The sequence below is a fragment of the Caretta caretta genome, chromosome 1 (genome assembly GCF_965140235.1).
Source record: "Caretta caretta isolate rCarCar2 chromosome 1, rCarCar1.hap1, whole genome shotgun sequence".
Classification (NCBI taxonomy): Eukaryota; Metazoa; Chordata; order Testudines; family Cheloniidae; genus Caretta; species Caretta caretta.
The window spans coordinates 209,649,034-209,676,992 of NC_134206.1; the positions used below are offsets into that span (position 1 = coordinate 209,649,034).

General features: G+C 42.7%; 1 protein-coding gene across 3 annotated transcripts in view; it reads right to left on the reverse strand.

Moving 5' to 3' along the window:
* The window catches only part of WARS2 (tryptophanyl tRNA synthetase 2, mitochondrial), a 79,950-nt gene that overhangs the window by 41,128 nt on the left and 10,863 nt on the right, over positions 1-27,959 (reverse strand). For all 3 annotated transcript variants that reach the window (XM_048819758.2, XM_048819767.2, XM_075119302.1), the window contains one exon: positions 2,203-2,460. In XM_048819758.2, coding sequence (XP_048675715.1) covers positions 2,203-2,460 — 258 coding nt within the window. The remainder of the gene's footprint in view (positions 1-2,202; positions 2,461-27,959) is intronic.

Here is a 27,959-nt window from a genome sequence, read left to right on the forward strand (position 1 = left end):
GAAAACATCTGAAGCTATTTAGCATCCCAAACTTATTTTTGATAACAGTCATTCACCCAGGGTAGGTCTACACTGGAGGAAATTTTAAACTCGAGTTAATTGGCAAACATGTACGTACATACTAATGACATTCTACAAAACACTTGTCCAGACTAGCATGTACAAATGTGTTAGCTAACATGAGCTAGTTAACAGTCCATTAACGGAAGTTAAAAAACGTGTGTAGACAAATTTCCAGAGGATGGTATGCTGTAAATGCGGGTTGAAAAGTTAACTAATAAAAAATAAACACACCAGAAAGGAAAAAAGGAACCTCTTGAACTGGTTTACCAAAAGAGGATAACTAGAGCAGTGGTTCTCAACCAGAGACCTGGAGGGCTGCAAGCAGATTTCAGGGAGTCTGCCAAGCAGGGCCAGCCCCACTGCATGGGTCTGAAGCCTGAGGCCCTGAGCCCTGCCACCCAGGGCTGAAGCTGAAGCCTGAACAATGTAGCTTTGCAGGAATGCCTGTGGCATAGGGCTCCAGGCAATTGCCCTGCTTGCTACCCCCTAACGCTGGCCCTGGCTTTTACGTGCAGAAAACAAGTTACTGTGGCATAGGTAGGCCGTGGAGTTTTTATTGCTTGTTGCGGGGGGGCGGCGGCGCGCTCAGAATGAAAAAGGTTGAGAATCTCTGAACAAGAGAATGACTAACACACAATGGACATTTAATAGACAGACAACAGTCTCTCTAGGGAGGTGGTTTTCTGCATAAATACCTTTATGAGGGATGCCAGATATTATAAACAGGCAGGCTGGCATGTTTAGGATCAAAAGGATCACAGTGTATCCATATCTATATTAGAAAAGTTTCATCACCCATTTAAATCAATCTAGTGAACTTGGTGCCAGCCCCACTGCACTTAAGCAAGGGTTCAGTCAGTTCAAACCATGAGATAATTTCTCAAATAGAAATAAACAGGTTTAGTCAAAAGTTGAGCTGGTTTAAGTGCATCTACAATGCATTTAAAATCCGTTTAGTTACGCCAGTGGAATTTTCTAATGTAGAGCAGGCTTTAGTAGTCACAGCAGTACTAGCGAAGGAAGGCTATATGAAATCTATCCTACTTAAGAATCTCACTCAAAAGGGCAGGGAATTAAGAAGTCCTCTAAGGTTTGTCTTCTGCAGCACTTCTGTTTGACAGATGCACAGGAAACTCCAGACAAACCATGGATAAGAACCAAGTTCAAGGAGCAAGATAATGAAAACTAGGACTTGTCTACAACTGGTAAAATTCAGACCCTCTATTCAGCACCTCTGTAGCTCCACTGGTGATTGCAGGAGTGGACTCTGCCCTTCTACACTACAAGCTTCCACTCTTGTTACCAAGGGTGGAGCTGTATTCAGGGTGAATTATGGACGCAAATTTTCCCAGCATAGATGCAATCATAAAAAATTAACAGGACCAGACAGATGAACAAAGTTGTATTCTGAAGTTTCTGAGCACACAACAGAATAAATAGAAATAATTTAACAAGGATAGTTAAATAGTCCCCCAGGAGGTGGGCCAGATAGAACTTTGGAGTGGGAACAAATATTTTCTTTACAACTCATCAGGTCAAGTGGGCAATGGAAGTCTCCGAAAAGGGGGAGCTCGAGAAGGTGGGAAAGGTGAAAAAAATGGACGCACATATGGGAGAAAGGGAAACACCTGATCTCAGAGAAGACAGGAGAGACAGATGTCCAGGGCTGGACCTGTATGAGACTTGCCATGTTGACTGTCTGCAAAAGAAGCTGAGAAACTGGCAAATTTGGCAAAAAAAGTATTTGGTTGACAAATACTGACACCAAGAGATCAGAGTGCATTTTGTTTATGTAAGTTACACAAACTGACTTTATGCAGCTAAGCTTTTGTTAGTTTTACAGGAGACTTGCTTCTAATAAGACTCACTGTTTTCTAATAAGTTTGACTTAAGATCCACAAAGTCCTAGGCTGTTTGGGAAATATATGTATCTCAGGATGGACTTTGTGAACAAATCTTTGACCTTTGCAGAGAGTTAGTGAAGGCAGGAGCTTGGAATCGAACACTGCTAAGAATTTCTAGACAGTCAGTACAAAAGAATAAAAGACTTGCACAGTGCTATGTGTGCTCAGCAAAGTGCATGGGGAACACCATATGGCCATGTCTGAGAACCAAGTTTTAAATAACTGGGACGCTGACCTGTGACTGCTGAAAAAGGAGGCACTTCTCTGGATTGATACCACAGGCGAGGAGAGTGGCAGTAGTATCCAGGATGCTTTGACGCAAGACTGCTGGCTCCTGTGGTATTGTGAGAGCGTGCAGATCTACAATGCTGTACAACACGGAGTTGTACTCTTCCTGAAGCCTCACCCAGTTCTGGATGGCTCCAAAGTAGTTGCCAAGGTGGAGCTTCCCAGTTGGTTGAATACCGGAGAAAATGCGATCCATACCGCTATTCTGTAACGAAAACATTTAATAATTTATACCACCATTGCTTTTTCACAGCTTCTTTCATCTGTGGCTGTCAGTGTTTTTCAGACATTGGTTACGCCTCACCTACGCCCTATTTCCTCCTACTTTTCATTTTGCAGTGTTTAATGTCAAACTGGAAGAATGTATATGATGGAGATCTCCAGGGATCTGTCCTGTGTCTGGTATTATGAAATATTATCATCACTGACTTCAGTAATGGAGTGGAGAGAACACTAATAAAATTTGCGGATAACACCTAGCTGGGAGGAGTTGCAAGCACTTTGGAGGACAGGATTAGAATTCAAAATGATCTTGACAAATTCGTTAACTGATCTGAAATCACTAAGATAAAATTCAATAAAGACAGTAAGATACTATACTTAGGAAGGAAAAAAAATCAAATGCACAGATACAAAATCGGAAAAAAGCAGAAGTACTGCTGAAAAGGATCGTTGTAGATCCCAAATTGAAGATAAGTCAACACTGTGATGCAACTGACAAAAAGACACATAATTCTGGAACGTAACAATAGGAACATCATATGCAAGACATGGGAGGTAACTGTTCTGCTGTCACTGGCATTCGTCCAGTTTTTGGCACCACACTTTAAGGAAGACATGGATAATAAGCACTGGAATAGTTTACCAATGGAGGTTGTGGAATCCCCATCATTGTAGGTTTTTAAGAACAGGTTAAACAAACACCTGTCAGGGATGGCCTTGATATACTTGGTACTGCTCAGTGCAGGGGCTAGAAGGAATATATAAGGTCTTGAGGTCTATTTCCCACCTTAGACATCTATGATTTCCTCCTGCAAGGTACGTATAATTGTTACATAAAATAAATTCTGGCTCGTGATTGCCCAGAAACAGTTATTGTGATCAGTCATTAAAACTTCCTACTGTTTACCTCAAATAAATACTGAAATCTAGAATAATTTTAACCAGTCAGATTACATGTAAAAACAAATGCACTGGCTGAAATTGAATTCTGTAAGGACTACTTTTCAACAGAGGCAAGGGAATTTTTCTTTTAGCATGTTAACCATACTGATACAGAAGCTCAGAATGACAGTGAAGGGAATTCCAGACATTTCTCCTGAAAATGTTCCAAGTATCAAAAGAAATTGACTTCTCATTCCAGTGAACATAAAAGGTTTATCCCTATTGATGGGAAAATATTGACAGCAGTGTTCTATTAGAAAGATTAAAAAGAGTTAATATATACAGTTTGGTTAAATGACAACTAACATTTTTGGAAAGTTCATTTTCCTCTGTCCCAGCTCTCAGGCTGATCATTGTCTCAGGGTACATCTACATTGCAAAAAACTCCCAGTGGCAGCAAGTCTTAGAGCCCAGGTCTATAGAGATGTTCCCACTAAGGCTGGAGCCCAGACTCTGACACCCACCCCCATCACTGAGTTTCAGAGACTGAGTTCCAGCCCAAGCAGAAACATCCACAGTGCTATTTTTAGTGCTGTAAGGCAAGCCCAAATCTGTAGCCCTGGGCTCTGTAACTTGCTACCACATTTTTTTCCCTTTTGCACTGTAGATGTACCCTCAGAAACTTAAGCTGGCAGGGTTTGATCAATTACCTCTGTCATAAATATAAAGGGAAGGGTAAACCCCTTTGAAATCCCTCCTGGCCAGGGGAAAGCTCCTCTCACCTGTAAAGGGTTAAGAAGCTAAAGGTAACCTCACTGGCACCTGACCAAAATGACCAATGAGGAGACAAGATACTTTCAAAAGCTGGGAGGAGGGAGAGAAACAAAGGGTCTGTGTCTGTCTGTATGCTGGGTCTTTGCCGGGATAGACCAGGAATGGAGTCTTAGAACTTTTAGTAAGTAATCTAGCTAGGTATGTGTTAGATTATGATTTCTTTAAATGGCTGAGAAAAGAATTGTGCTGAATAGAATAACTATTTCTGTCTGTGTATCTTTTTTGTAACTTAAGGTTTTGCCTAGAGGGGTTCTCTATGTTTTTGAATCTAATTACCCTGTAAGATATCTACCATCCTGATTTTACAGGGGGGATTTCTTTATTTCTATTTACTTCTATTTTTTATTAAAAGTCTTCTTGTAAAAAACTGAATGCTTTTTCATTGTTCTCAGATCCAAGGGTTTGGGTCTGTGGTCACCTATGCAAATTGGTGAGGCTTTTTATCCAACATTTCCCAGGAAAGGGGGGGTGCAAGTGTTGGGAGGATTGTTCATTGTTCTTAAGATCCAAGGGTCTGGGTCTGTAGTCACCTAGGCAAATTGGTGAGGCTTTTTACCAAACCTTGTCCAGGAAGTGGGGTGCAAGGTTTTGGGAAGTATTTTGGGGGGAAGGACGCGTCCAAACAGCTCTTCCCCAGTAACCAGTATTAGTTTGGTGGTGGTAGCGGCCAGTCCAAGGACAACAGGTGGAATATTTTGTACCTTGGGGAAGTTTTGACCTAAGCTGGTAAAGATAAGCTTAGGAGGTTTTTCATGCAGGTCCCCACATCTGTACCCTAGAGTTCAGAGTGGGGGAGGAACCTTAAATTCCTGGGTACTTTGAAAATAATTAAACAATGTTATGTGAAAATACTTTTTGTAAAGTTAAGAGTGTGCAAATGTAACCCTGCTTTCAATCTTAACTATGGAACCACTACAAAGATTATTCATAACATAGGAAGTTTACATGTTAAAAGGACATCAAATTAAAAGAAATCTTTCAAATAAAAGTGTGATTATCTACTACTGTTACAAGTAACATCTAAGATTCCTATAATTAAGACAAGAAAAAATTTCTCCCAGTTTTACTTTGAGGACTTGATGGCATTTTGTTTATAACAGTTTTCATTGTTTCCCCTTCATGACTAGTTAGATGGTCAGCTTCTCATTTGTGGGAGGTCTCTCCTACATGTGTGGACTTTTTTTTTTTTTTTTAAATAGGAAAAAAATGTGATTGTAAAACCACAAAAAATAACGGGGATACTCTCGGGCAACTGTAAAACCTGAAATTAATTTTTTAATTCACTAGCTTTCAAGTTGACTGTGTCCCTTTAATATCTAATCTAGATGGGTGTAATGAAATACAAAATTTTAGGTAACATTTCAAATTGGTACTGGTTTTGTTTTTTTTTAAATGACCAGCAATTCAAAAGAACATTGTGATACGGTATAAAGGGGAAGGTGACTGTCTATAATACTAATACGGTCACCACTTTTACAAAATTGTGATAATTCCTATACAAAGTATGCTTTCTGAGGTATCACTGGAAAAATTATCATTTGCTGTGTATTGGTATCTCATTATTATGTGTGTATCAACACTGTGTATGTAGTTATGAAATTCTGGCTATGTGTTTGTAACTCAAACATGTGAGTCTAGGAAACGCCCACAGGTTAGCCCTTCAGGAATAACAAATGAGCTATCTACATGTCATTTCTAAAGACACCTTAAGCAGCATGTACCACGCAGAAAGTGGAAGCAAAATTTGCAATTCATATGAAGAACTGTTGGCCCAGTGGAGCTGTCTGATCCAGCACATAAACACTGGAGCCATCTGACTCCATGACACAGCCAGGATTTTTCCAGAAGAGGGGTCAAGATATAAAAGGCAAAAACAAAGGCTCCTGACCCCCTCTTTCCTACCACATCTCTGGACTGCTGAACTCTGACAAAGGAAATTTTGAACAAAGGACTGAGGTCCCCACTGTTATTGGGTAAACCACAGACTTATAGAAAACTAGTAGATATAACATCCCTGCTAGAATTTTGGATTGACAAACTAACCCCTCAGTAATGTATTTTACCTGATTTAAACCTCTAAAATAACTCTCATTTCTTTTCTTAGCTAATAAAACTTTAGTTAATTTACTGAAGTAACTGGCTGGCGGCATTGTCTTGACCTGGTGGTAAGTGACTAGCTCTTTGGAGCCAAAACTTGATGTGTGGTGATTATTGGTTTTAATAACCTTTCATCACAGTAGTCTAGTTTGTCTGGATGGAGGCTTGAGAGCGAAGTGGACTGTCAGTGGCTTTATGATGAGATAATAAAGGGAGGGCTTGTCTTCACTAACAGGGTAAGTCGACCTAAGTTATGCTTCTCCAGCTATGTGAATAACGTAGCTGGAGTTGATGTAGCTTAGGTTGACTTATCCCAGTGTCTTCACTGTGCTGCATCGATGGGAGACGCTCTCCCGTTGACTTACCTTACTCTTCTCGGGGAGTTGCAATACCGGGGTTGACCAGAGAACACTGCAGTCGATTTAGCGGGTCTTCACTAGACCCACTAAATTGACCCCTGTTGCATCAATTGCAGCAGCGTTGATCTCCCTGTAGTGAAGATCAGGCCTGACCCAGGAGCAGGCATATACTGCTGGCTTGGTTAAATCTAAATATAGAATATGCCATCTGTTTGGAAGTGTCTGCCAAGTTTTGCCAGTCTGACCTAATATTGGCACTCACAGTTGTGACCCACACTAGACACAAGTGACAACCATAACCAATTTTCTTCCTACTTTGGTAAAAAAATTATCCTTTGCCTTCAGAATAAATCACCACTCTTCAGGTCAAGTCAATTTTCTTACTTAAAGTTAGAGCAAGCAAATACAGGACTTCTAATGGAGCCTTTTCTGCAATCTTTAACATCTGATCACAATTAAACTACTATATACTAGCAGAATCTGTCCCAATTACCATTAAACCAGTTTCCTGGGAGATGTGCGAATAAAACAATTATTCTGAGGTTACAGTACACTCTACCCAATTGCACCACTCTAATATTTTGTGTTTACACAACACATTTTGTGTCCAGTTTTTGGCCCCACACTACAGAAGGGATGCGGACAAACTGGAAAGAGTCCACAGGAGGGCAACGAAAATTATTAGGGGGCTGGGGCACATGACTTACAAGGAGAGGCTGAGGGAACTGGGGTTATTTAGTCTGCAGAAGAGAAGAGTGAGGGGGGATTTGATAGCAGCCTTCGACTACCTGAAGGGGGGTCCCAAAGAGGATGAAGCTAGGCTGTTCTCAGTGGTAGCAGACAACAGAGCAAGAAACAGTGGTCTCAAGTTGTAGTGGGGGAGGTCTAGGTTGGATATTAGGAAACACTATTTCAGTAGGAGGGTGGTGAAGCCTGGAATGGGTTACCTAGGGAGGTGGTGGAATCTCCATCCTTAGAGGTTTTTAAGGTCCGGCTGGACAAAGCCTTAGCTGGGATGATTTAGTTGGTGTCGGTCCTGCTTTGAGCAGGGGGTTGGACTAGATGACCTCCTGAGGTCCCTTCCAACCCTAATATTCTATGATTCTATGATTTCATCCCAAGACACTTTGCTAAAGCAAAAATAATGTATCAATGGCAAACAACTATGTTCATGCAGAGTTAATGGTGTGTGGTGGTAAGCAGTCCCCTTGAAGAATGCTGAGCTGAGCACGGGCAACCTTAACTGAGGTCAGACTAGATAATCGTAAGGGTCCCTTCTGGCCTTAGAATCTATGAACTCTGCATTTCCCGGTTTTCCGAAGTTTGAATTTTGCTCAACAAAATGATCTGCAAGGGGATGACATGTCACCAAGCAACCTTAACTCTGCGTTAACACTGAGGTTTTTGGCATTGAATTTCCTAGATATATAGTTGTTAGGAGTTAGTAGTCATTTAGACAGTTGTACAGATCATGTCTCACAATTAGCATACTGAGTCAGCCTGTCCCCCCACCTCTCTGGCCCTATCAGCCATGCTTCTGCACCCTTCTCTAGCCATGCCCTCAACCCAGGCAATGTGTTCCCCCCTCCTACCCGGCCCCTCCCTGACTACTATGCCATGGCCTCCCCTGCGCAAGCAGGAACCACATCTTCCTGAAGTCTTCACTCCTAGTATACAAATGTTTATATTGCCCTTCCTTCCCTTCTCTTATAACCCAACTCACATGCAATACCTGGAGCAAAGGACAACTGTGTTACAGTGGAATAGTGTTCCTGGTTGTGGCTATTTTTTCCAGGGCTTATATCTGTAGAACCCCACAATCAAATGACCTCAAATGGGGGTCATAAACATTATCTACTCTGCACCTTTGTGAAACACACCAAATTTCAAAGAAATCCAACTGAGCATATTGATTTTAGAGGACTTAGAAAAGTTGTCCCTTAAAATGATATCATGATGTACCACTATAATAATGTAGTAGTGCAACACTGCTCAGGGGTACCCAGGATTGTGAAGTTTTGCTACAACTGATCCTTAGCATGAGGAAACCTTTTTTGAGCCTCCTGTGGGTCAGCTCCCCACCACCACTAGCCTCTGGTAACACAAGCACTGTTTCCATTATGGCCCTGTTTTCATCACTCAGAAGTTGGCACAATTTTTAGCTATTGGGCTGAAGTTTTCCAGGACTGATTTCTCTTCAAAGTTGAATTTTTGGGGGGGGAATTTTTGTCTTGTAGACACTTCCTCTCTTATCTGCCATCCCGCAGCTCACATCTCTTCTCCCATTATCAAATCATATGAAATCACTGGGGTAATGACCACAAAGGAACAGGCAGTCTTAACTCTCCCCATGTCTACTAGTTATATTTCTATGTGTTTGGATCATTAATGCAGCACTGTCGTGTCTTTCTAAGTCATACTGTACATAGTTCTGTACTTGGTTTTGTATTGTGTGCATAAGTGAGAGAGAGATGGTGTTAGGTTGAGAATGGTGTCCAAGAGACTTGTTTATCTATCATGTTTAGGAAAGCCTGCATGAACAGGACTGTTAAAACACACATTAGTTAGTGTCATAGTTTTTATATGTTAGACAAACATCCTGCCTCAGCGAGGGGAGATGGAGTAGAGACCTCTCAAGGTCCCTTCCAGTTGTAAATTTCTGTGATTCTATGATTTTCTCCTGTGAGGCAAGAATTCTTATGTGAAATACCAGCTTATGATTGTCCAGAAACGTATGTGATGGAGTCATTAAACAAAATCTGTATGTGTGCACACTGGCATAGCATGTTCACAGCTGGAGCTCCAGATGCACTTGGTCTGTGGGCAGTGGAAGAGAGGTGGCTGAATCTGAAGTGGAGTTTAGAATGACTTAACTCTTAATTCCTTGGTTTTTGTGATTTGCACTGATAGATTATGTAGTCTTTACCCCAAAGTTAAAGCTATGGAGGAATTTCCCAGCTTAAAGTTAAAGCTGTGTAGGAATTTCCCAGCTTTTTAAAAAAATAAGTGGGTCAGTATCAACAGGTATTTACGTTTTCATGTACCCTGGATTATCACTAGCACCACTGGTACAAATTAATCTTCAGAGATCTAAAGCTGATTTTTGAAGACTAGAAAAGCACCGCGGGAGTGGGGATGTTGTTGGGGGAGGCCTGGATGGGTTAGCATGGGTGCGCTAGGTGGAAGTAATGGAGGGGAGCATGAGAAAAAAGTGGGACTTGTGGGGTTGAAAAGTTGAGGGGATGGGAGAGAAGCTCTGCTCTGACAAGAAAAAGGAAAGCTGTTACTTGTAATTGGACTCTGCATATTCACACTCACGGGTTGTGCCAGCTGCTGGAGCCTAGAGTGTGGAACCTCCTCCAAGCAGTACCTGTTACAGCATTTATGTCCCCACTCCTACTTCTCTGCTCCCAAACATCCTGGGGGCAAAGTTATAGAGAGGAGTGGGATGCCCTTCTCTGCCTCAGTTCCTTCCAATAGTTCATCAGAGAAAGTGTTCATTAGACCTCTGAGGAAGAGGGGAAGATTGATGGGGAGTGTGACTATGCAGCATTCATTTCTAAGAACTCTGGTTACAAGTTAGTACCCTCCATTTCTTTCAAGAGTCTCCTGCATATTCCCGCTTATGGGATAGTTTGGCAAGTAATACTCCAACCAGGAGGAGGGTTAAAAAAGACTGATGTATGGCTCTAACAAACTGTGCATCAGTTTGAGCTGTCAGATCTGACATGTAATGTTTTGTGAAAATATGTAGAGTTCCAAGTGGCAGCTTTACATGACTCCTGATCAGACACATCTAAAACACGCTATGGCCATGCAATCTAATACCTAGAGGGGAGGAGAGTGCTGCTATATATAACTTTTCTGAATACATTGTTCAATCCATCTGGAAATGGTTGGAGATGATACTGCCTGATTCTGAAGAGCATCCACATATGAAATAAACAATTTACTGGATTTGTAAAATTCCTGAGTTCTATTAAGATAATAGGTGAGGGTTCTTTTAGCATCCAAATCATGTAAAGTGGATTCCCTAGTGTCAGGAAGGAGTTAAAATTCAGCCAGCAGAAAAGACAGAAACTGCTGAGAAGCAAGGACATAGTTTCTGTCAATACCTGATAACTTAGCTCAGCTTATATGGTCAATGCCCGCCCAGTAACTCAGCTCTTAGAACAGTGCTAACCCTCCCTTCACAACCCACCGGATGTCTGTAAGCACTCATCCCTACCCTCCCTTCCACCCAGCCTCTTTCCCCTGCAAGGTAGCCATAGATGCTTGATACAACGGGATGACCTCTATACCTACGTACTGTTCCTATTTTTATCTTTGTTTAGGGTTCTCCCTTGATTTGTAACAATGTCTGTCTCTGTATGTACAGATAAATGCAAATAAACTGATAAGAGAATGTATATAACTGGCCACTATGGCACCATATTTTTGAAGCTGCTTGTCAGTCTTCCTGGTACCGTGAATAAACCCCTTCAGTATTGTCTGTGCTTGCCTGATTCTTGGGAAAAAGAATCTTTGTGCCTAACACCAGTTTGGGAAAGAAAATTGGTAGATTTATAGTTTGATTAACATAGAATAATGACATAATTTATGGTAATGATCTAGGGTATAGCCTGAAAACTACCTTGTTTCTATGAAAGATAGTGAAAGGAGGGTGTGATAAGGACATGCAATCCACTAACTTGTCTAGCAGAAACTCTAGCAATAACAAAGGCAACCTCAACAGACAAATGAAATAATGAACACTCCACCAAAGGTTCAAGCTTTATCATTACAAGTTTATTAGGCCAGGTCTACACTACAGACCTATATCGGCATAACTATGTCACTCAGGATGTGAAAAAGCCACACCCCTGAGTGATGTAGTTATACTGACCTAACCACCACCCCCGCCCTCCCACCCCCGTGTAGACTGTGCTATGTAGACGGGAGAACTTTTCCTGTTGACATAACCATCACCTCTTGGGGAGATGGATTCACTACACTGAAGGGAGAAGCTCTCTCACCAGCATAGTAGTGTCTTCATTGAAGTGCTACAGTGGCACAGCTGCACCGGTACAGCTGTGCTGCTGTAGCAATGTACCCCAGCACTAAAGTGAGGTCCCATGCAGGTACAGGATCTTTCACTGGTAGATATAGATTTGCAAGTCCCTTCAGGAACCTTTTAACTGAACCATGTATAAATACCAATTTATTATCTAATTATGGTCTGTCAATATAGCCACTAAGGGAACCTCTCTGAAGAATCTGAAAGGCCCTCAGAGGCTTCAAATGCAATAAATACTTTAAAATATATTGAAGAGAAGCCAGTTCTGAATGCTCTGGTTTGATGTGCATCCAAGTCATAAATCTCAACCATTTAAGCTGCTAACATCTACTGGTCAATTGTCTTTAAGGATGCACGGCCAGGAGCCTTGCAGAGAAGGCGGGGACAAAGCTCCCCATCACCCAACCATCTGGGGATGAACTGGAAGAAGGAGACCAGACCAAATACTGCCTCCTCCATCATAGCAGGGCAGAAACCAATAGAATGTTGCCCTACTGAACCTTCTCAGCTTGAGGATTAATTGAGGGAGAAGCTGGCTAAGGGCCTCCAGTGGATTAAATTACACCCCAGCTCCAAGGAGGAGAGCTTGGGTACTCCTGGCTTAAGGAGAAAAGTAATAACTGGCTGAATTATCCAGCTCCAGGAGGAGGGCTAGTGCTCCTGTTTAAGGAAAGACAAAGAGACTGAAAGGTAACCCAGGAGGGACTGGGAACAGGACCCAGAAGGCTGGCTTCAGAGAAGTCCTAAAGGCCAGAATATCCTTTTGTTTATTTTGGACTTTTGTTTGGACTTATTGTGCTGAAAATGAATTGAACTCAGAGTGATCCAGCCAGAGGGCCCAGGTGAACCAGAAAACCTTGGGGAGGAGGAAACTGAGGCAGGGAGTGCCTGGAGTGCCACATTCAGACAACAGGGCAGGCACACCCTGTGATACAATGGAAGGGGAGGAAAGCACAGAGTAGGTCTTTTCTCCAGTGCAGAAGAAACACATCCAATATGGAGTTTCAGATGCTTCCTGACCTGGAAAAGAAGAGTCTATACTTTGTGTTGTGACTTGTTGCAACCAGGTCTATATCTGGACAACCCCATATTCTAAAGATCTCATGTATCACTTCCTTCTCTATAGACCAATCATGCAGCTGTACAGCCTCTCTGCTCAGTGGGTCCACTAGGTTGTTTTCCTCTCCTACAAGGTGCAGGGCTAACGGATAAATCTTGTGCTAAATGGGATGTTATATGCGGTGGGATCTGAGTTACTACACAGAATTCTTTCCTGGGTATCTGGCTAGTGAATCTTGCCCATATGCTCAGGGTTCAGCTGATCGTCATATTTGGGGTCGGGAAGTAATTTTCCTCCAGGGCAGATTGGAAGAGGCCCTAGAGGTTTTTCGCCTTCTTCTGTAGCATGGGGCACGTGTCACTTGCTGGAGGATTCTCTGAACCTTGAAGTCTTTAAACCATGATCTGAGGACTTCAATAGCTCAGACATAGGTGAGAGGTTTATTGCAGGAGTGGGTGGGTGAGATTCTGTGGCCTGCATTGTGCAGGAGGTCAGACTAGATGATCATAATGGTCCCTTCTGACCTTAATATCTATGAATCTATGAAAATGCACCAGTCCCCTAGCTTGACTGCATACTTGAGATGAGTGAGCCTCTCTCCCTGCTTGTTCACAAAGTACATGACAGTTGTATTGTCAGTTACCACCAGAACCAGTTTTCCTTTGACAAAAGCCAGTTAAATTGCCCTCAGCTCCAGTAGATTTACAGGCAGTCTCTTCTCCTGATAGCTCCAATGTCCTTGAACTATCAGGGAATTTAAATAAGCTCCCTAACCATTGCTGGATGCATCCAAAGTGCTTGTCATTTATTAGGTTGCAGGACTGAATAAAATTTCTCTTAGAACTTTTATTCAAGTTCACCATGTCAAGAACTTTAGTACATTCTGTGGTATCGCTGGAAATTTCTGTATGCTGTCTGAACTGGGTCAGTAGTTTAGAGATAGCCACTACTATAGAATCCTCATTATGAGACAAGCACATGGTGTGTGACACATATTCCCAATGCCTTTAGGCCGGTAAGTATTAGGACAAAACGACTGCCTTCTGAGAACACTGTCAAGGTTTAAATCTGAGAAATCTGTCATCTGGAACAAAAGCGCTACCCTACAGAGAATTTAGGATTACACCTATGATGGAGCCCTCTGTGTGGTGCATAACTGAGATTTCTTTATATTTATGAAGAGACCCAGGTTCTTTAGTAGAAACATGATATACTGAATTTCTCTGAGGAATCCCTCGCATGATGTTGACTTCAGAAGCCAGTTGTTTAGTTATGGGTAGACAAACAAGTCTTGTATTCTCAAGGGAGCTGCCACAGCAGAGAGGCATTTCATAAAGACTGTGGGGGCCATAAACAGCCCAAGAGGGAGGACCCTATATTGGAAGTGTCTTTGACCCACCATAAACCAGAGGTACTTGAGGTGAGTTGGTCTTATAGCTATGTGAAAATAAGCATCCTTGAGGCAGAGAGCTGCAAACCAATCTAGGAAATAAAAGGGATGTACACAGGTGTCAACAAACAGAAGCAAACATTTTTGATAAAGGTGTTGATCTGTCTTAAATCCAGAATAGGACAAAGTTCACTTTCCTTCTTTGGTATGAGGAAGTAATTTGATTAAAAATCCAAGCCCCAGAATTCTTTTGGAAAACTCCTCTATAGCACCTGAGAGCAGTAGAGACTGTACGACCCATAACATCATATGCTTGTGAGAGGGGTCCCAGAACAAGGAAAGGGGATGAGGGGGCTGGATGGAGGCACAGTATTGAATTGAACTCCATACTCTTCTTCTATAATTTCCCATATCCTTTTGGCAGATGTTATTGACATCCATTTGTTGATAAAGCGAGACAGTCCATTTCTGAATAAGGAGTGGCAAAGAGAATGACAGGTAAAATTGACGGTGGTATCTAAGTGTAGACACAGACGGACTTAATCCCAGGGACCAAGCAGTAGATTTTGGATCTTCTAGTTTTTCTAGCAGCTCATTTGTTTTTCTAGCAGCTCCTTTGTTAATTGACCATCCCCTTCAAAGAGGGGATCCTCTACTTATACCCTTGTTTCAGTAGGAAAAGTAGATGATTTTAACTAGGCAGGCCTTTCTATAATAATAGCCAAGGCTACTGCTCTGGCTAACAAATCAGAAGCATAAAAAAACCTTGCGCTTAGCATATGTTTAGCCATATTCTGTCCCTCTGTCAAAATGGTATAAGCCAACTTAAGTTGGCCCTCAGGCAGTTCGAGGTGGCCACCAGGCCGCACTTAAATAAAGGTAACCATCTTTTCCCAGAAGTGAAATTGGTAACGAGATATTACTGCCTGATAGTTTACTACTCTAATCCCCAAGAAAAGTAAAGAAAACAAAAAAAGTTTCCTTCCCAAAACATCCAATTTTTAACCCTTTTTATCATATGGTGGGAAATATCCTTGTCTACTCTTCACCTGCTGAGAGCTGCTGCTTCCACAAGAAGCAGGATGTGAATGAAAATAAGACAATCCTTCATAGGGAAGGTGGTATAACTTAACAGCCTTTCTGGAAATTGGTCTACACCAGCTTCTCAGCCCAACATATTTGGCAGGCTGTAGTAACTCATCCAAAATGGATAAAGAAAACTTGCTCTTCGATGGTGCTCTCCATATGTCAAAAATTGGATGGGAAGAGACAATTAGCACAGCAGGCAGTTTTAGAATTCCTGACATTCTGTCCACCAGCTTATGAAATTGTCGCGCAGTCTCTGAGGGAAAGGAAGCTGAAGTTATTCCCATGTTTTTATCAAATCAATCTGCCTCTAATTCTATATCAAGATGCTGAAAGTCCATTTGTGGGGCTAAGCATTCCTCCTCCTCAGAGTGTCTGGTACTACCATCGGGAATTGTTCCCTGAAGGCAGGGGAGGTAGACTGATCTTGGAAACTTGAAACCATTCCACAGTCTCCTCCTGGATCCTTATTAGAAGGGAGGTTCTTCTACCACACTTAGGTGATGGCATAAATTCCCTTGCTGAATGTCAAGAGGGCCCTGCAGCTCAAGGAGGCCAACCTTACCAATATCCTCCCATCCAGTACTATTTTACAACTAGGAAGGTAGGTAGGTCTAAAGGCATCATCTCCTGGATTATATTCCATTCCTGTAGAATAGAAGCTAGGCAGTGCCTCAGGTTGTTTAAGACTTTCCTGCTTTGGTTCCTCAATGTGGATGCAACCTTGGATTTGTAGCTGAGACAACTGGAGGCACTATCAAAACTGGAACATCCATATATTCAGAGGATCTGAGGGTGTCTTGGGAGGAGGTAGAGAAGACTTTGGATAAAAGCAAGATATTTCCTCCACTCTACCTCACTTATTAGAGGAACTGATCCCAACAGACATTTCTGAAGAAGCTTTTCTCTTCCTTTCCCTGAAGATACCTCTTGCAGATCAGTAAATCATTCCAGTTGGGGATCCATGTAGTACAGCAGTTTTCAAACTGTTGGTCGGGACTCCAAAGTGGGTCGCAACCCCATTTTAATGGCGTTTCCAGGGCTGGCTTAGACTTACTGGGGCCTGGGGCCACAGCCAAAGCCCTGGGCAGCAAGGCTAAGGTTGGGCTTCGGCTTTGGTCCCCCCACCTGAGGCAATGGGGCTCGGGCTTTGGCCCCCCTACCCAAGGTGGCAGGGCTTGGGTAGGCTCAGGCTTCGGTCCCCCCTCCTGGGGTCATGTATTAATTTTTATTGTCAGAAGGAGGTCACAGTGCAACGAAGTTTGAGAACCGCTGATATAGTAAATTTCAGCTACCATCCTAGTACTATTCAGTTCCAAAGACAGCACTGTTATCTGGTCTGGTCATGCCTTTGCCATAACCTTCGGATCCATATGAATCACAGGTTCCACTAACAAAATGTCTTGTTTAGTTTTCAGTCTGGGAACTGATACTAATGGCCTGACTGATCTGAAGAGTCTCTCATCTGGGATCCGTCCCTGCTAACAGTGGCTGCTCTTTCCTTAGCCACCTTCCTTGGAATCAGACCACATGGATCTAATGGTCTTACACATGGCCCATCCTTTGATGGATCCAACGCACGTGGTGATGGGACCTCAGGAGTTTTCAGTTTTAACAGATCCCACATCTTGTGTGCCATGCATACAGAAGGTTCTAGAGTTCGGTCCTATGCCATTTCCTGAGTCTTCATAGTCCACGTAGTCTTAGAACTGAACCTGAAGCTAACAGCAGTCTGTGTTCCATGCTCTGAGAGGAGTCAGACCCTATAGGCTGAACTGCCAAAGCCTCTTGAATCAAGGGTGCTTGTAGCCTATTTCATCTACACACTCTTAGAATAAATGTGTAGCAGATGGAACATCTGGATTGACAATATCCTTCACCAAGATACGAGAGGCACCTTAGATGAGAGTCTGATGCCAGGAACACTGCCAGACATGAGGCAGGTCCCTTGAAGCCTGCTCTTCTGTTCTTCTGATCTGCCGTTACAGCTCTGATGGAACTAAAATTAAAATCACTTTTCTAACAGTAACTAAATTTACTAATATAGCACCCAATAATAACTAGCTTCTAATACACTTTACTACTGACCTAACTAATGGCACTACAGAAAAGCAAGGCTCCGGATCTAGGAGATCCAAAGAAGTTTGCTTCTGTGCCCAGGAGTCGTAGAGCACAGAGAAGCAGAAGTGGCAATAGTATAAGAAAAGCTCCAATGCCAATGCCTTGGCATGAAGACACGGGGCTCGCCTCCACAGACTCAGCACCCCAACCCACAAATCTCTTCACTCCCAGGCCTCCCACTCTTCCCTGCTAACCCCCACTCAACACTTCATGCCTCTCCAAGCTAGGGTCACTTTGCCTGCTCCCTAGCTCCCCCACCCCCTCGAGCAATGCAGTTAAAACGACCTCACCCCCCTACACTGAAGCACTACAACAGTGCAGCTTCTGCGGCGTAGATGTGCCACTAGAGCATTTTAAGTGTAGACGTACCCTAAATAATTTAAGCATGCAATCAATGCAAATCAACCTAGAGTTTACTATGGAGTCACTACTGACCCCTCCATACCACAAATAAATGTGACAGGTCCTTGTGCTATAGATACTGGAAAATATTGAGATCTTAAAGGGTATATTCCCCATTCAAATACAGATCCTGTGCTATTTATTGATATAAATATTTGGAGGAAGATTACAGATGAGCTCAAAATTAAATATGGGCTTTATGTTCTATTACACAGTGTAGCAGTGGAATAGGCAGCATATTCTTCAAGGCAAAGCCCAAGCATAGCACAATACGGATTGTGGATAGAGTTAATGGATTCATGGCAAATAACAACACATCTGTGAATGGACAAGATATTGAAAATGGGCTAAAAGAATTTTTAAAAGGGGGTTTTAATTTTGTTTGTATGTACAAATGGTAAATAGCTAATGATACAAGGTTTGCTTAGTACATGAACAATGGTGGAGTCAATGAGAGAATTAAATGTTAGCAACACTAAACTGGTTCTGAGTTCAGCAATTATCCAACATAAAATGGGGAAGTTGCAAAAAAGATACCACAAAGCCAAGCAAGCAGAATAATAAGAATTAGACTAGACTGGAACTGGATACAGCACTAGAGAATACATTGCAAGGAACAATCTTCCTTTGGCTTCCAGCTGAGGGACCAGTTTACTAGAAACCTTTCATCTTTAACTCCTTCGATTCTATCCATTAAGAAAGAAATGTTTCACAAGTAGGGGACTATGAAATATTCCATTGTGTTAGCAAATGTCTGTATAAAAACCGTTATATGCATCCCTGATTCATTGCTACTACTAAAAAATATACAGAAAACATTGCTTCTTTGGACACAGTTTATGTTTCTCGTCTGAACACCCTGTGAGGATTAGTAGGTAGCATAGCAGCATGGCAGGGGAGTCCTGCCAGGTAGTATAAAATCACAGGGCTGGAATGTGCTTCAATGGAGTTGTGAAATCAGGGGATAGGAGTTGTGTATTCTAAAGTACAGAGGTGAGAAAATGACAAAACTGAAAGGAGTGAAGACTTCCCAATGGAGCAGAGTGAAAGCCACAAGACAGGTGTCCTTAGCCCTCAGGCTCTCTCTAAGGCATCTGTAGTATGTGCAGCGTGAAAGTCTGTTATGTGTGTGTTTAAGTCTACATGGTGAGCATGTAACTCCATAAAGGTTGTGTGTGGCAGATTAATCTATATACGAGTCTACAGTGTGTGTCAGAGGAAAGGGGAACCTTTTCAGACACTTCATTTGCTTTATCACATTTTCCTTCAATAAGGCTTCTGCATTCGGTACTACTTATTACTCCCTGGCATTCCCAAAGGAAAAAATTCCACACCTCAGACTTTGGAACTTGCTACTCAACCCAGGTGTGGGGGTAGGTCTTGCCATTTAAATAAAATGTGAAATGTGGCAAGGTTCAGCTATTCCTTCACCAAATCCTATCTTTCACGAGAAGATGAACAGCTACCCCTCCTGACAAATGCAAAAGCGTAGGCCACTGACTTCCATATCTCTTGCTCTTAAATGATCACAAGCAGGCTTGGTACCATTTGATATTTTTCCCCAATCTTAATAAAAAATAAAAATCAATATTAATTAACTATTTTTACAGTTGCAGGAATTTAAGGGAGGGTAGGAGTGGGGCAGTGCTGACAGCAGTGCTGCAGGGGGTTCCCAGCATAGTGCAGGGGCTCAAGATCCCTGGGTGCAAGGTGTGGGGAAGGATACAGTCCTGGCCTACAGGATCAGAGCCCTCAGCCAGGCCTGCAAGGAGGAGAAGCCAGTGGTCATGGGGGAGGCCACCACACTGCTGAACAATTCCAGCCTGGGATGGCCTTCGCACTCCAGGCTGGTGAGTGAGAATGTGGGTCCGTGACAGCGAAGCTGTAGAGGGCTCTCTGCATGACTGAGGGGCCAATAACACCCCATCCCTTCAAGGAGGCATTCAGCAATGGAGTGGCCTCCCTCGTGGCCAGGGGGTTCACCTGCCTCCTGGCTGTGGGGTAGTCTGCCAGGACTGCAGGCTCCTCTGCAACTTGTGCCTGCAGGCATCAGGTGTCACCGACCATGTAGCTGGGCAGGGAGCCCTCTACAGCCCTGCTGTCACAGCCCTGCTCACTCACTCCCATGACAGCAGGGCTGCAGAGGGCTCCCTGCATGGCCACAGGGTCGGTGACACCTGCAAGGTGTGAGGGGCAGGCTGCACTCGCCACAACTGTTACCAATGGGTTTTGTTGTTGTTGATTTCAGTGCGTCATCTGAAAATGACATTTACCGACATCTACTGATTTAAATTGAATCCTGCCAAGACTAATCATAACTAAAACATCTATGCTTACCTTATTGCTAGGGCCCAATCAAATTCACTGCCATGAAAAATGCGGCATGGACTGTGAAATCTTGTCTCCCCTGTGAAATCTGGTGTTTTGTGTGCTTTTACCCTATTCTATACAGATTTCACAGGGGGAGACCAGTGTTTCTCAAATTGGGGGTCCTGACCAAAAAGGGAGTTGCAGGGAGGACACAAGATTATTTGAGGGGGGTTGCGATATTGCCACCCTTACTTCTGCACTGCCTTTAGAGCTGGGCGGCTTGAGAGCAGCAGCTGTTGGCCAGGCACCCAGCTCTGAAGGCAGCACCCCGCCAGCAGCACACAGAAGTACCATATCCTGCCACCCTTACTTCTGTGCTGCTGCCTTCAGAGCTGGGTGGCTGGAGAGCGGCAGCTGCTGACTGAGGGTCCAGCTCTGCAGGCAGCAGCGCAGAAGCAAGCGTGGCAATACTATCCCATGCCATCCTTCCTTCTGCTCTGCTGCTGGCAGCGCTCTGCCTTCAGAGCTGGGCTCCTGTCCAGCAGCTGCCGCTCTGCCGCTGCCCAGCTCTGGAGGTAGCGTCACCACCACCAGCAGTGCAGAAGTAAGGGTAGCAGTACTGCAACCTCTTCCCCCCCACAACTCCTTTTTGGGTCAGGACCCCGACAATTATAACACGGTGACATTTCAGATTTAAATAGCTGAAATCATGAAATTTACAATTTTTTAAAATCCCCTGACTGCGAAACTGACCAAGATGGACCATGAATTTGATAGGGCCCTACTTACTGCAGGACAACCAAGCATGTCCCACACCAAATTCTACTGTGTGACTCATTTTTAGAGTGTTCTTTAGAGACCGCCAGCCCCTGCATGCAATGTTGCCTTCTTTTTGGCATCAAGATAGAGCACTGCATGCAGCCACCCAGCTTCTCAAGAGGCTACACCTCCATGTTAAAGATAAGGATGCATACAATATCTGGACCTCAGCCTCCAAACTTGGTTTCCATAAGAAATCCACCTGTTGAAACGGGAGAATGTTGTGTAATTGCTGGATACGAGGACAGAAAATCCGAGTGTTCCCCGCACTATTGTCATAAACTGCATTTTTCAAGCCACAATGGCACTAGCAGTTGGCTTATATTGCTTATTTCATAGAATAGAATCATAGACTATCAGGGTTGGAAGGGACGACAGGAGGTCATCTAGTCCAACCCCCTGCTCCAAGCAGAACCAATCCCCAATTTTTGCCCCAGATCCCTAAATGGCCCCCTCAAGGATTGAACTCACAACCCTGGGTTTAGCAGGCCAATGCTCAAACCACTGAGCTATCCCTCCGCCCGAAGGGTACACTTATATTTACTTCTGTTGGGGGTGTACAAACACACACACACATGGCATATAGATTCTTCATACCATTATCAGGCTGATTTTGAACACCCACTGCTCACCAGGCACTTCAAAGGTCCACTTAATTTGTCCAAACATTTGCAAACAGGGCCCTCTTCCAGAACAAAAATTTTCTGAAAAGGTTGAAGCAAATAAGAGAAGACATTTCCAAGATTCGGGAGTGCCAAAAATGAATGGAGTGTTTGACTATGAAAAGTTTCCTCATTTGTTTTTGTCCCTTCACAGATCAAAAGTGGTTTGACCTAGGAAAAATGGCCAGATCCCCCGGTATGTTTTCCTGAGCTGTCCTTAGACATCAAGGAAGAGGGCCTTTTGCAATTTCCAAGGAGTCTGGAGATGGATTATCTATTATAGGAACTAAAACAAATACTTCAAGATAAGGCATGGTCCCCACGTGCCATTCATAATGTATATGAAGAAACTTCCAAGCTCTTGACCAGTATGGCAGCCTGAAATCCTCATCTAAATGGCTATGCCATTCAAACTTTAGGATGCTGGCAGACATACGTGCTATGTTTTATGTTATCTCTAATGCTTCGTGCACCATTCAGAGTAGTGTGTCACATGCTCCATTAGACATAAACAGCTGTAGCCAAAGTTTCACAATAAAGTTGCTCTATTGCATTCTATGACTTGTAACTGACTCAAGTTTATTTCAGCAAACTGAAGAAGAGCCCTGTGTAAGCTTGAAAGCTTGTCTCTTTCACCAACAGAAGTTGGTTCAATAAAGAATATTACCTCACCCATCTTGTCTCTCTAATATCCTGGGACCAAAGAGGCTAAACACTGCAAACAAGTTTATTTTGTTAATGCCTCTCCAAACTGTACAGATGTCCAAATCAGTATACACAACTTTTAGACATCCCTAACAGATGTCCAAGTGACAGAAACGGCAATAAAATGCACTCAAAAATCTAAAAAAAACTCTCAGGCAAAACTTTAATCTTTAAATAAGTTTGCAAATACCTATCTTGTAAGGAAAAGGCTTGACAACATTGTAGTTTTCTCAAATTACAGTAACATTATAAGTTTGGAACTTCCAAGGTCACGTTACATAAAAAACCCCCAAAAAGCAAACAGCCATGAAAACCTAACCCTAACTCTGACCTGTATCTCAACCCAGAGAACAACTGAAAGGCAGTAGATAATCCCATCTTCAAAAGCACATTTAATCATTGTGTCAGTGACTAAAATTACTGTACTGTTGTTGATTAACTGAGCACTACTGCTGTAGCATATAAACCGAAGTACAACTGTCTTTACATCACTACAGCAAAATACTTCCGCCTTCTTTAAGGCCATAAGCAGTCAGTCACTGAAAAAAAAATACAGATTTAAATCTCTTGACCAGAGGTGAACACTTTTTAGGAATTATCCTGAATGATATTCTGTGTAATTTCAAATATGAGTGCTGTCATACTGCAAAAGTTAGTATAGGCACATGGACCAGAGATTTTCAAAGGTGACTATTGATTTGTATGTGCCTCAGTTTGTATGTGCTCATTAAGACACCTTTCAAGGATCTGATTTTCAGAAAGTGCTGTGGATACACTTTCTGACAAATATCAGGCCAATTAATGCACCTTCAGTGAGCACCCACAAATTGAGGGACCCAAAAATCACTACTCACCTTTGCAAAATTTTGACCATGGCTACCATGTCTAGGGTTATGAACTTCATAAAGGATGAACCCCAAATTAAGTAGTTTTACACATCGAGATTATAGCAGGATCACATATATCAAACATGTATTACTGTTCCTCTGCTCCTCAGACAACTTAAACTATGTACATAAAGTGGATTTAAAGCTCAGTTCCTATCAAAAATCCTCCAGAAGTCTATAAGAATATCACCATCATACACTCAAGGTGCAATAGAAGAGTGGAAGCAGACAAGAGCAGAGTTAGGGTTACCTGGATGCCCTTAACTGCGCATTTCCATTCTTTCCAAATATTTTGTTGTTTTTAGCAAAATCTTAGCTTTGAACAGACAGGCCAACAGCTGCTGAAGTTTTGTAAAAACTACTAACGTTCCTGTAAGAGCTTTCTTTTTAAATAATTGAGAAGCATATTGCTTACAACCTTAACTCTACCAATGCCATAAACAATTTTTTTTTGCCTAGAAAGTTTATTTATATACAAGCTTGTAGCCCAGTGGGCCAGCTTACCTCTATTACATTCATGGCTTTGCATTATATTCTGCTTTTTATATTCAGTAGTAATACAAGGAACCTACAGGCTTGTATCCTGTAAGTCATTGGCTTCAGCCGCTAGCATGAGGCTTGAGGCCTATGAACTTTGGCACAGATAAACTTAGGTAACTCCTAAATTTTGGGGAACTGGAAATAGAGTGCAGGGGGAAATTCTGTCCATAAGGACATCAGCCAATCACAGCACATGAACTCACACCAGCTTCTGGAAGGTTTTGGACGGAACATCCGACCACAAGAGTGCCATAGTAATGAATTGACATATATGTTAATGCGGTGAAATCATAAATACACTAACCTGTGGAAGAAGAACACCTTAACATTGGTAAGGGGAGGAAATACACATAAGGAAGCGGGGGAAAACCCCTAATGAATATGCATTAGAAATGGTAACGTCAGCGTAAAATATTATAAAAGTGGCATCCCAAGGCAGTAGTGGGGAGAGATGTAGCCCTTGGGAGGGGCCAGAATGATAGCCACTGGTGAAGATGAGGAGGGTGATGGTGATGAGGAAGATAATGGTTAACATTTCAGGTTGTCTTGCAAGGGATGGTGTGAGTGTGGATATTCAGACGTACTTTCTGTATTATCTCTATCTACCTTACTGAGTTAGAGTGTGGGAGACTTTGCTAAATATATTAATAAATTATTTATTTGTAAATATAAAAGAGTTCCTACAGTGTAAGTGTTGCACCTGTGCACATCGGGGTTCACAATTATATAATAATTTTAAAAATAATGGGTCTGATCTTTGGACAAGAACCTGTCAACCCTCAAAGTGATAGCTGGGAATTTTATTCATAATCTAGATCAGGCTACAAGCTACATGACAGCGAGAATAAAGGTTTTACTTGGCCACATTATTTGACAGAGACAAACTGATGAGATTATGGAGTTGAACCTGGAGGCACCAATCTATTAGTAGCCAAAAGAGGAGGGGATGGGACTTCTAATTTTCAAAACACCCACTAGCGAGATGCAGATATCAAGACCAAGCCCAGGGTACAAAAGCTTTTTGATAAGAACCTTCCCAGTAGCTGAGCATAAAGACTGGGCTTTTAACCCAACTGTTGCCTATGGACTTACTTTGCAGGCTGTCTCCAACCCTCATCCCTGACCCTGACCACCCCCTCAAACTCCTCTGCCCCCTCTGCAGCACAGAGCACCGGGTCAGGCAGAGGCTTTGCAGCTGCGCTGCCCCAGGATCTTGCAGCCCTCCCCCCGCCCAGAGCATTGTGCCGGCAGCGCAGTGAGTCGAGGCTGCACGGGAGGGGGAATAGCGGGGGAGGGGACGGGGGCTAGCCTCCCAGGCCAGGAGCTCAGGGGCCGAGCCGGAGGGGCCTGTGGGCCGTAGTTTGCTCACCTCTGCTCTAGCTAGTTTAGTCCTCTCATGAGAAAGTACATAATATATATTTCAACCTCTGCAGATAATAAATGGCTAACTAGAGTTTTCTAAAACTCTCAAAAGTTCATCACTGGGCTGAAGTGAAAGCAAGCAAAGTTTCAGCCATAAGAATGAACGTTACACAAAGTGGAGAGAGTCACAACAGATTATTATAAGGGAAATTATTTTACAATCCAAACTCAAGCAGTCACTCCTCACAAATGCTATAGCAGTACAACCACTTGCTATTTTCTCGGAGCAGATCAGGTAAGGACGGGAGTGAGATTAGTAGATTCAGAGCTAATTCTAAACACAGGTGGTGAGCAAGACAGAGAACAGGAAGTGGAGAGGGGAATCACTGTTGGCATGTGGTGACGGGAAAGATTGATGGCTTCCCTCTCTAGTTTTCCCCACTGTGTAGGCAGGCAGGGGGTGGGGGAAAGGGACTGAGGAGCTGCTGTGCTGGCGACATAACACACCACCCAGCCTCCACAGCACTAGCACTGATTAATGGGGCTGGAATGACTCAGGAAACAGAGAAGAATCACTCTCAGACTTTTCTCCTTTTTATCGTTATTTTATCCAAGGCAGGTCACATTTCCAACCAAAACATCTTGAAATTTGTCAAAAGAAGAGAAACATGTAAGATTGAAAACCAGAGTGTCAGAAGGAAGAAAGAACAATATATAAGTGAATGCAGTCAAAAGAAAAGTGCCTGATATTGTAAGTGCCTGATCAAACATAAGATAGATCTTCCCGAGGGGGTTGGAGAAGAAAACAAAACAAAAACAAAACCTCGCCTCATCTTCAGGGACAGGAGAAATTCTCTGGCTATAAATATGAACTCTTGCATCTTTAGGGTCTGCACATAATTTTTACTTCCCTTATTAATATTTTGCAAATAAAAAGCTTTTGTTTTCTAAATGATATGCAGGTCTGTTAACATAGACTTACAAAAAAAAAAGTTTGAAGCAGTAAGAAAGGTAGGAACTTATCCTAACTCATTAAACCCCTGCATTAAACTGAGGTATACATTTTAAAACCTAACTGGGGCCATTGAAGTGCTATCATCATCAGGTATAAGCATTTGTTTCACTTTCTTTTTAAAAGGAACAGGGAAACCAAGGGCTGGTTTAGACATCAATTTTTTTGTGCTGATGTAACTAAATCAATTTAATTACATCAGTGCACACTCCTAACGTAAGATGTACTTAAACTGGTTTAGCTTAATCTGGTAATCAAAATAAAATAAACTGGTATAAATGCAGTTTAAACTGATTTAAGTGCATTTAGAGTTAGGGGTTTGCACTGATGTAATTAAATTAAAGATTTATTCCAGGCAAGTTTTTGGATATAGACATGCACTAAGAAACTATATTAATGCACTGCCCCAAAACTTAGTTAATGTAGAGGTAAGGTTGTCCAGCAGTGCCTTGTACCCTTCCAAAATGCCAAATGCACCTATACTTGAAACTCTGAAAACCAGGAAAGAAAGATTTAAGATACACAACAGCCACGCCCCAAACCTGGAGCTGGCAAGTACTGAATGTATGAAGTAAATGGGCCATTTTAAGTGATGTGCTGGTCCCACAGAACTGCATTATCTTATTCATCTACAAACACTATAACTTCACTTTACTTTGTTACAGACAGCAGTATTGATTAGTGCAGGGATTACCTGCAGCAGGTTGACACAACTAACACTGCAGTAGCAGGAGAGAGACGTGCACCCAAAGGGATCACAGACCCCTCGTTTCTGTGCTGAGTTATGCGGGTTGTGCAAGCATAGGAGCATAAAATCTATTCTTGTCATGTGGATCTGTAGCAGTCTGCTAGCATACATAATAATGCAGACATTGGTGCAAGTATGTTGCAGAGAAAGCCCTTAGGACAAGGGTCAAAGGATGGTAACATCTAGTAATTTTGGAATGGTTTGTGAAAAGCAGGTGAAAGAGTTGAGCAAAAGACAGATGTAGCCTGCTGGTGCCACTAAGCCTGCCCTAAACACAACTTTTCCCTTAATGAGGACAGGCGCTGACAATTCCTCCTATCACACTCCCATGCTGTGTCCTCACAGATGTCTGTTGGAGGGGCCGCACTGGTATGTCACACAGAGAACGCACAGTTATTGTTACAGGGTCGGGATGGTATGCTTCCTGGTTTTCAGAGGTTTAAATATAGGTTCATTTGACATTCTGGAGGGTTAAGATGCTCTGCTGGTCAAACTTAACTCTGCACTAAATTTTTAGTCAGCAAATTCCTCTTGTGTTTTGAGGAAGTGGTGGCAATGAGGGGGATAGGAGGTGGCATCCTGGGGACACCTCACCGCCACTCAGCTACCGATTCTACCCTCCTCCGAGCCCCTCCACACTCCCAGCAGGGCTGCAGGAGCCATGAGGAAGAAGATGGTAACCAATGGGCTTTGAGGAACACATCCACTAACTGAAGATAGAAAAGCGGAGTTGGGGGGAGCCATAGAACACTTCGAATACTACAGTAGGGGAATTTTTCCTTTTCCATATGGGAATAATAGTACTGATATAGAGCACTTTTACACTAGTATAACCATGTTCACACTGTAGGGTTGTACTGTTTTAAACTACACCAGTCAATTGAAAACTGCAACTTTCCGGTGTAGATAAAGCCCCCTCCCAAAAAAACCCCATTGTTGTGCAAGAAATGACAACGAAGCTCAATGGATCATGTGATCTGAGCCTGTCTTATTCTGACAAGTTTTGGGGAAGCGATTATAAAAACCCATTATAGGTAAGAATTGAACACTGACAATTTTGCAACCATTCTGTGTTCTACCTTGATAGAGATGTTCTGGAAACAAGGAAATGTGGCTTAGTATTTAGTACTTATAGCCTCGTGTGTACTAT